Source organism: Eimeria maxima, genomic scaffold, assembly GCF_000499605.1.
Source record: "Eimeria maxima Weybridge genomic scaffold, Emw_scaff1286, whole genome shotgun sequence".
NCBI classification, from domain to species: Eukaryota; Apicomplexa; class Conoidasida; order Eucoccidiorida; family Eimeriidae; genus Eimeria; species Eimeria maxima.
In genome coordinates, this window is record NW_013564275.1 from 1 (window position 1) to 9989 (window position 9989).

A 9989-nucleotide genomic window follows, 5' to 3' on the forward strand; every position below is an offset into this window, starting at 1 on the left:
GCCACCCTCCCCCTCTACCCCCGTCACCCCAATCAACCCTTACCAACCAGAAAAGCCACATGAAACCACTGGAGACATTGCCAGCCTAATGTGCAGGTCATACCCTCGCATATGCCGGTTTTCTCCCGTTTTCCCCAAATTTTGTCTCTCGGTGATGTAAAGTGCCTTCAGGCGGTTTATGCATAGGGGAAAGTCTGTACTTCCCTGTTCTTTGCACTATGTTCTCTTGGCCGTTCAGTATGAGGAGGGCAACAGTACCAGCGGCGGCAGTCATTGAGCAGCCGTTGCATCCGGATTTTTGTTTGGCTCTTCTTAATACCACCGAATGTGTAGACCGTCGCTACGCGTTGTATTTGCGGAAACCATCTCCTCGCCCCCGGCCGTATTTAATTGCACATATTAAATGAATTTAATGTTTAAACGCATCTAAATTAGGTATCAACTTTTTTGGTTTGGCCATTTCCCATAGGACGAGAGGATGCGGTGGCGATGTCCGAGTAACTGATCAGCTGTGGAAGTGGAATTGTAAACGAAGTACAGAAGCTTTTGGGTTTCACACAATCCAAGTAGGAAATAAATATATAATAATGCTTAGTTAGGCCTAACGAAACCTACGACTTCAAGGGGGTTTCGCTCAAAGGGAGCGTGGAAGAAGAGCCGCGTGAGACCACTGGAGACATTGCCAACGTAATGTACAACAGGTCACGCGCTCGCATGTGCCGGCTTCCTCCCGTTTTCTCCAGATTTTGCTTCTCAGTGATGAAACGTGTCTTCAGGCGGTTTATGCATAGGAAGAAGTATTTAATTCGCTTTGTTTTGTACTTTACTCTTGACCTTCCGCCATGAGGAGAGCACAAATACCGGCGGCGGCAGTCATTGAGCAGCTGTTGCACCCAGACTTGGGGTGCTCCACATTGAGGAAAAGAAAGCATTGGATGTTTAACTTGGCATTGATATTTGTTATCTGTTTGATTCTAACGACAATTCACCCCGGAAATTGCCTTATAAGCTCCCGCCCTGCCTCACTGCAGCCGACAACGCCAGCCAAACACAGTGTGCGAGCATCGACGCCTAGTGCAGTATGGCATACGCCTCAGCGTACACTTAAAATGGAAGAACACCACAAGGAAGGAACTGAAAGCCAAAGAGCCGAGCTTGCTCCCACAAAATACTCAAACAGCCCAGATCTGCATGAGGGCGCAGCTGGAATGCAACTCTTGCAGCAGCAGAAACCTGAATCAGCAGCAGCCACAGAGCAGAGAGCAGCAGCAACAGCAATGCCAACAGCAGCAAGCAAAGTAGAGTCACCACCATCAGCAGCGGCAGAGGGTGGTGAAGTATATGGCTCTGTTTCATCGAACATATTGAAAGAGCCATATGAACGGGGGATGGGGAAGATGTACACTGAAAGCCAGAATATTGTGCAGATGCTTCAAGACAGTTTGAAGGCCTCTAATGGTCTGAAGTCAGCAGCAAATATCTCTTCTAAGCTACGAGGAGAAATTGTAAAGGATGTGGACGCACTACGACACACTTTGCACAAGGAACATGAGAATCTGACGCTGTTGCGCGAATATGAACAGCAGCAGGACGCTCTGCTGAAGGCTCAGCTTGGATACTTAACTCCTCTCAGTGTTGAGGGGGCCAAGACTCAAGAAGAAGACGCCACAGAAACAAGCCGTAACCGGAATGCAGTCGAGAATGCATACACTTCGCAGGCTGCACACCCCATGGGTGCCTCAATGGCTGCCTTCTCTTTTTGTTTGTTGGTTGCAGTTGGACTTTGAATTCCTGTTAGATAGTAAGAGCACAATTTATTTCCCAGACGTTCTGCTTATAGGTAAGGAGGGGGAGTTAGGCACTTAGGCGCATATCTTGGTTGCCCTAAGGGATGGTTCACCTCCAGCCTAAGTAGATGCTGCCTTCACAACTCCGACGGAGAGCTGTGTAGGCAGCTCCTGTCTCTTTGTCTGTTTCTCTTTTGCAAATGATTTAATCGTTTAGTCTGTTGGATCTCATCTACCTTTTACGATGCCTGCAAAACCCTGGAGCCAATGGTTTTCAGATTGGTAGCAGAAACAGAAGCAACACCACAAGGCGTTTACGTCATCTTTGGCGGAGCAGGTAGATTAAAACGGAAACGAAATATTCTTGTCAAACACTCCTAAAACGTGCAGTAACCCCGGACACTTCATCTGAAGTGGGGAAGGCAGAATATTGCATCATTTGATTATGCTGCATGTCTCTTCAAAGAGGATCGGATGGTTTTGGTAGGACCTTTTATGTACCATGTTCCTCCATCCAACTTCCCAATGCATACATGTGTCTCTCGTGACGTTTATCGCAATGTTCACATTACGCCTTTCAAGCTAAATATCAGCAAATGTCAACGCAGAGTTTTACCTAGCGGCCTTGTGCTTCATTTCGGGGAGAGAGCCGTGTCTGTCTGAAGGCTTCGAGTCGAATGCAGAGCAAACACACACTTACTGCCAACCAAAACGAACAAATAGCAACATGCTACGACAAAAAGAGACGAAATAAAATGAACAAAGCGGCCAACGACAATGGGGCGTACTGCAGCGGCGTGTTCCACCAAAGTGTGGCGATAAAACCCGCAACCAAAGGTCAGCATGGCAGCCAGCAGCAACATAGGTTAGGCCAGCATGGCAGCCAGCAGCAACAAACCTGTCAAAGCAAAAACTAACAGTTAGCTGAGAGCGCATGATCTACAAAATATGAGCTCCTATTGACAGCAGAGACAGGAACGATTACAGGATAAGTGGATAAGGGTGTGCGGGCCCATGCTTATGGTCGCTGTAGAGTATGCTGCCTTCGGCGTTGTGCACGAATTGTTTAGCTCACGTGGTCCTCCAAAACGACCAATTTGACTAGTGAAATCTTCAAGAGCACACAACTGAAAGGGCTGTTCTGTGGCTTTTCCGGCTCGGACGGAGCTACTAACTAGATATGCGTCGCTACTGAAGGCGACGCATACCAGAGGAATCAGTAACGTGGTCCCGGATGAATTATCTCAACGCCTTGCAGTCAGGCACTGTGTCCTCCAAGTGCAACTGTTTGTTATCCTTCCAGTTCCCCTTCAAAATGGAGCACACCGTGATCTATGCACTGTCGCGGCAGCAAGTATCCCTAAACTCAACAATTGATGGCGAATGTCGCAATACACCACCGCCGGGGAACTCCTGTGGTACTAGATAAACCTTGGGCAACACCTATTGTAGGTTTCTACTTCCATGCATATTGAGGTGGATGGGCTCCTTGCAATCCCGTGGGATTCGAATCCTCCGGGATTGGAAGAAGCCGAAGATGTTTGCTGAGTAGGGCATGTTTGTTCCCGCGTCAGTAGCCTTCACCTTCAACTTAGACTTGACACATAGATTTTTCCATAAAGTTAGTGCTATTAGTCTTTTACAACGATACGGGGAATGCCCAGATTACCAGCGACTATGGTCCGCAAAGGGAAAGAAAAGTTCTCGTCACAACCACCCAACCACTCGAGGAACCGTGAAACGAATCACGGTTCGTCGGGTGACTTTGTTGTGACGACAACATCACTACAAACAAAGCGAGACAATACATGGACGGGAAAAAGCAAGCTGAATGATTATCTTAGGATCGTTTGCGCGAAAGTATTCCCCATAAGCATCTGGAGGCAATCCTTACATTCCCGGCAACCATTGTAGATATTAACGTGAACAGCGCAGCATATGATTGGCACTCGTCAATCATTCGTTAATGGTTGCCGTTATCCAACCCAGTAATCCCAAATATTTTGCGTTCTGTTTGTTACGATGTGACTGTCCGTGTACTGCGATTCGGTGTACTAAACTTAAAGTAAGGACACCGAATCGCAGTAAAGTTTAGTGTCATTACTGCAACTATGCGGAGATTCATTCCATCATGCATACACCTGCGTCTGTAGTCTAGTCAGTCTTGAACGTTGTTCAATGTAAACGAGACGCATGTTCCGTTGGCACAATCCATCATTACTCAGTTCCGTTCAGTTTCAGCAACTTAGGAAGTTAATTCCAGCATGAAAAGTCAGCGCATTGCAGAGTAGAGCAACGCCGACAGCCGCAAGGTATGTTGCAATCCCTGGCACCACATCCGCCTTCCAGATGCTCCAGATGCTCGAATAGCTATGCTCAGGGCGGCTGTAACTGGTTAGGTGGTTAGGCAATTCACATTCCTTTATGGGACTCTTGATCCAGGCGTTTTGCCTCCCATGTAGATAACAATAGTCCCCAGAAAAAATCCAGAACACATCGACACAGGATACGCTACAACCTGGTTCCATACTTGAGGAACACAGTGTTCTTCGACGCCTAGGCTCTCATGGAAGGTGTTTTGACGTTTAATGCCAACTTGATTACTGCCTAGAAACGGGATTGAGACAACGCTAATTTGCTATCAACCTTAGCGCTGAGCTACCGGAAGAATGGCATTGCTCGGGAGAATAAACTGAACCCTCCATGCTTCTACGGTTCTGAGACCACACTACGAGAGACTTCATTTTATGCCTTCTAAAAGGAAGAGGAAGTGGATTGAATTGTGAATTTTGTTGCACTATCGTCACCAATTGCGCGCCTAGAGCAACCCCACATACAAGCAGAGGAGAAGCGGCATATCCCTCCGTAATGATCAAACGAACGGAATATTCAATAGTATAACACTTTATCCCAGTCTTTAAAAGTGCATGCGCTTACAATACCAGCCTTACAAATAGCGCATGCTGTTGCTTCCTTTGTTGCTTCCTGTGTTACACGCCTCCAGCGTACACACCACAACGCTCGACAGGAGCAGCAAGAATTGGCGTCTCTGGGGAGCTAACAGTATTCATTAAAAGTTTAAATACCTCATTACTATTGAATGCTGTCTAGGCTAAACTCATTTGATGCTCGTTATGGCTGGTAAATGCCCCCCCCCATCTAGGGTTGATCTATAGCGGTGCCCGTCCCACGCTACAAACGCCTGCTCCTAGTGGACGGATACTGCCTCCGAAACGGGCCCCTTTCATCTATTTTGGGGAGTCTTCTGTTCTCGCTTGCTGGATCAACCATTCTTTAGTGCTTCTAGCTGCTGTTGTATCGGAAATAAGAAGACTTTTCCCTAGGGATTAACGTACGGGGCGAAACTCATGTGCATGGATGTCTGACGGCGGATGGAAATGTACCTTCCGCTTCAGACGCAGGGAGAGACGTCGATTGATTACCCACTTCCTGATTCCTTTGCTTCTGATGGAAAAAAGAAGGAACACGAGGGAGAGAGAGTAGAGAGAATACTTTGGCATGCGACGCCCTCTAGGGCGCCGGTGGGATCGGCTGCGTCGCTGAATAGACTGACGCCTCTCCTGCTCCTTAGCATTTTTGGGGTTCTTCTTCTAATTGCAAAATGCGCCAGTCGTGTGTCTTCTAGCCGGGTGGAACGGGGAAGAACAGCCCGACGATTAGCGGGAGGGGTCTCTCCTCCGCCCTCCGATGAGGATCCTGATGTTACTGCTATTGTTAACCTTTGTTTAGAATTGGAGCAGTCAAGCCCTGATTTGCTGCAACGACCTCAGCGTCCACCACAACCAGCGCTGCAGCAACACGCGAGCCAGCAGCAGCAGCAGCAAAGAGGGATACTTGTGCTGCCACAGAGGGGGGAGAGAGTGCTTCTGTTACCTCAGCAAGGACAGCAACAGGCGCTTCTTGTGAAGCCCTTCGGAGGGCAACAGTTGCGTCAGCAGCAGCAAGGCCAACAGCAGCTGGTGATTCAGCAGCAGCAAGGGCGACAGGTGTTGCTCGTGCCTGGGACAGGTCCACGCATGTTGCTTGTGCCGCAGCAAGGACAGCAGGTGCTGCTTGTACCGCAGCAACGGCGGCAACAACAGCACTTGCATCGACAAATCCTATTTCAAGCGCAGCAGAAGAGAACCCAAGGGGATTCGGCTACCCGGCCACCTCACCAGGCTTCTGACCTTCCCCTCCATATCCAGCAGCGCACGAATCTAGCGACGCAATACTTGGTGAGTCCTGTTCCGACTGCTGCTACTACTAGTACTAAGGCTACAACAACTACCCCAGGTACGACTGCGGTGTCGCAGCAGCCTCTTAGTGATGGCAGCTCATCGGCTGCAACGCTATTGCCTCCAGAGCGTCCACATCCCCACACAGCAACAGCCCCCGGTCCAGCAGATGGAGGAAGTTTGATGCAGGAACTTGAGGCAGGCGATGCAGCAGCTAAGCTGTCTCCTTCCGTCCCTTTGAAGGAGCTTCTTGGAGCCTCTGCACGGCGTGGCGGTGAGACAGGGGATGCAGCAGCAAAGTTGGCCCCTTCCGTCTCTTTGAAGGAGCTTCTTGGAGCCTCTGCACGGCGTGGCGGTGAGACCGGCAATGCAGCAGCTAAGTTTGCCCCTTCCGTCTCTTTGAAAAAGATTGTTGGGGCCTCTGCACGGAGTGGCGGTGAGACAGGCGATGCAGCAGCTAAGTTGGCCCCTTCCCTCTCTTTGAAGCTTCATAGGGCCTCTGCACGGCGTGGCAGTGATTTGCATTCTGGCATTCCTGCCAAGCGATTGATGCTCCAGGTCCCTACGGAAAAGGGGGGAAGAGCTAACATGCCCGCATACCCCAGCGAATCAAGCGAATCACAGACCCCTGTGGGATTTGGTGGTCCTACCTCTCCTGATGTATGGCTCTCTGATTCCGCACTGAATTTATATTTGCATTACAACAAAATTGACTCTGATGATTCGATGGAGTCGCTTCCCTCAGTTAAAGTGTCTGATGCTAGTGACGAAGAGGAACCAGGACCCTCTACACAACCAACTGGTCATGCCAACAAACCTGAATCCCACCTGCATCCAGCTCAGCTGCGTTCGGATGGATCTTTGGGCTCTTCAGGGGGGGCACTCCAAGCGCGCACCTCCAGTTATCAAGATGGTGCTTCTGCTGGAAGCAGCGGAACTGCACTCCAAGCGAGCACCTCCAGTTATCAAGATGGTGCTTCTGCTGGAAGCAGCGGAACTGCCATCGGGGGTCACAGCACGGGTTTGCCAGCATCTTCTGGGCCACTTCCTTTGGATGAGCACCCCTTTTATCGGTTGCCTGTGCTTGCCCCGGGTGTATCTACACCTCCCCTGTCGATCATGGAATCTGACGAGTCATACGGGCCTCAAGGTATGGCACATCGCTGTTTGATGTGTCTGCGAGACCTTTTCAAAAAGGAAGCTCTAGGTGAAGTGGACGCTCGTAAAGCATACGTCTCTGCGATTCGCCTGGCTAAATTCCTACTGGCCCGTCACAGGACAAGGGTGAGGGAAATGCCTCCTGTGCGCGCTGCGTATGTGCTGGGTCGTCGTTATTTGCTTCTTGACTCAATTGTCTCTGTTTTACAAGTGCTGGGAAATTTTGAAGAATCGCGGAGGGAATGGGAGGCGTTCGTAAAGTTGATTCCCACAACACTTGTGATACACAAGAAAGGTGGCGGCCCAAGCCACAACTTGAACAGGCGAATGGTCAGTAGGCTTATGCAAGCGCTGGAGTTACTCAAACAGGGGAAAAGGCCTTCTGCAGAGGAGACGGTGGAGCTGAAAAGGTACCTGTTCAAATGTCTCCCAACCAGTGACTTCAGTTGCATGGATTACAACCCGTATAGGAGAGACGACGCAGAGTGGATCTCAAGGGGAGGAACCTAGTAGTGAGGAAAAGTTAGGAGAAGTATGCCGTCAAAACAATTCTATACAAGCAAAGTATGTGCAAACTTTCTTCTCAGTTTATAGGTATGTTTGATTCATGCATATTGGCAACTGCAGCTGGCTCCTTGCCACCCGGGTGCTCTCCCATCATTACTTCAAGAGAGACCGCATTACACGGTCTCCTTACGAATAGTAGTCAGTTGTCTACCCCTAGAACTTCTTTTTGCAGCAGCATGTGGTTGTGTTGCTGCTGTTGGAGCTGCAAAATTGTGCAAATGAAACCTGTTGGGGGGCACGGAAAATATATGGAGAAATATTTCTGCATTATTAGGTGCATCTGCAATCATTTCCCCAATGAATGTGTATGTCTGTTGTGTTCTGTGTTTCTCTTGTCATCGTATTACATTGTCTCCTTATGAATAATAGTCAGTTGTCTACCGCTAGAACTTCTGTTTGCGGCAGCATGTGGTTGTGTTGCTGCTGTTGGAGCTGCAAAATTATGCAGTTGAAACTTATTGGGGGCCACGGAAAATATATGGAGAAATATTTCTGCATTATAAGGTGCATCTGCAATCATTTCCCCAATGAATGTGTATGTCAATTTTTTTGAACATCTATACCAAACAATGGTACTCATATATGTTATCTGCTAGTGGTGGGCAGCTCTCACCTCCCCAGTGTCCAGTTGTCGATTCTATTTACACGCACACAAGTAGTTTGGTTTGTTTGCATTTGACAAATCCATTTTAATTAGTTAGTCTTCCTTTCCGAAACTTTGTCTCTTTGTTTGTTTGCATTTGACAAATCCATTTTAATTAGTTAGCTTTCCTTTCCGAAACTTTGTCTCTTTGGTATTTAAAACGGAAGGATAGCAGGCTTTTTCTCCTCAGCCGGGCTGTGATTTTACTGTATATAATGCACATATACTACAGATATATGTAGGCAGATACGTAGATGCGTACTGGTGGATGCAACGAACTTATTATTGGTAGATGCAGTATATATTTGAGAAGTACCCTGCATAATAAGTTCGTTTGTGTGCATCTGTATGTATAATGTGCACATAAATACTTCGTATTTATACATTGCAGTATTAGTAATCTAAAGGCGAGGAGAGTCAATGAAGGAGTTTATGAGCGTTATCGAAAGGAATGAAGAGGCTATGGATTGCTGACTGCAACCTTTAGACGAAAGCCAAGATACATGTCCTATTAGTATGCAGATTGTCTAAATATTCAAGACTCATCTTCTGCAAGGGGTTCATTCGCCCTTCTGCGAATATATGTATTTAGAAAAAACTATTTGAAATCTCGAAGGAATCGAACTGCCCCTGACACATACCATAACTCCCACGATCGCAAGCAAGCCACATGCCGACAGGGTTGATGCCGTCTGCAGGCCTTTTCTCTATCTAGAAATGGGGGCAATCGACGACAACCCTACTTCCCAACCCTTAGACACCTGAACGATAAGCCCTAAGCTCTAGAGTCTAGAACAACATCTGCAAGAGCAACAACAAATGCAACTCCAATAGCAACTGCAGCAGCAGTAACAACAACAGGGATTGCAGCAGCAGGAACAGCAACAGCAACTTCAGCAGCAACAACCGTAACAACACAGCAACAACAGCAACAACAGCAAATGCAGTAGCCACAGTAATAGCAACAAAAGCAACAGCAGCAACAACAGCAACAGTAGCAGCAACAACAACACCAACAACAGCAACAAGAACAAATGCAGTAGCAACACTAACAACAGCAACAATAACAATAGCAGCAACAACGGCAGAAACTGTAGCAGCAACAGCAGCAGGAACAGCAACAACCTCAAAACAACAACAACAAACAACACACAACAACAAAAAACAACAAACACCAACAAACAACAACAAACACCAACAAACAACAACAAACAACAACAAACACAAACAAACAACTACAACAACACCAACGGCAACTGCAGAAGCAACAACAGCAAGGGCAACAGCAACAACAACAGAAACAGAGGCAGAAGCAGAAGCAGCAGCAACAGCAGCAGCAACAAAAACCGCAACAACGGGAATAGCCACAACAAAGCATACTTACACAGGCTTGCACTATTTACAAACACCAACAAACAACAACAAACAACAACAAACACAAACAAACAACTACAACAACACCAACGGCAACTGCAGAAGCAACAACAGCAAGGGCAAAAGCAACAACAACAAAAACAGAGGCAGAAGCAGAAGCAGCAGCAACAGCAGCAGCAACAAAAACCGCAACAACGGGAATAGCCACAACAAAGCATACTT

The 9989-nt window shown here is 47.8% G+C and overlaps 2 protein-coding genes across 2 annotated transcripts; both read left to right on the plus strand.

Annotated features, from left to right (window-relative positions):
* Positions 1–1109: 1109 nt before the first annotated feature.
* Positions 1110–1787, plus strand: EMWEY_00051100 (hypothetical protein, conserved; the record flags this gene model as incomplete). Its single annotated transcript, XM_013479673.1, has 1 exon — positions 1110–1787. The coding sequence occupies one exon, from the start codon at positions 1110–1112 to the stop codon at positions 1785–1787; it is 678 nt and encodes a 225-aa protein (XP_013335127.1).
* A 3398-nt stretch (positions 1788–5185) lies between these two features.
* On the plus strand, positions 5186–7693 carry EMWEY_00051110 (hypothetical protein, conserved; the record flags this gene model as incomplete). Its single annotated transcript, XM_013479674.1, has 1 exon — positions 5186–7693. One exon carries the CDS (start codon positions 5186–5188, stop codon positions 7691–7693), a length of 2508 nt encoding a protein of 835 aa, XP_013335128.1.
* Positions 7694–9989: the final 2296 nt, after the last annotated feature.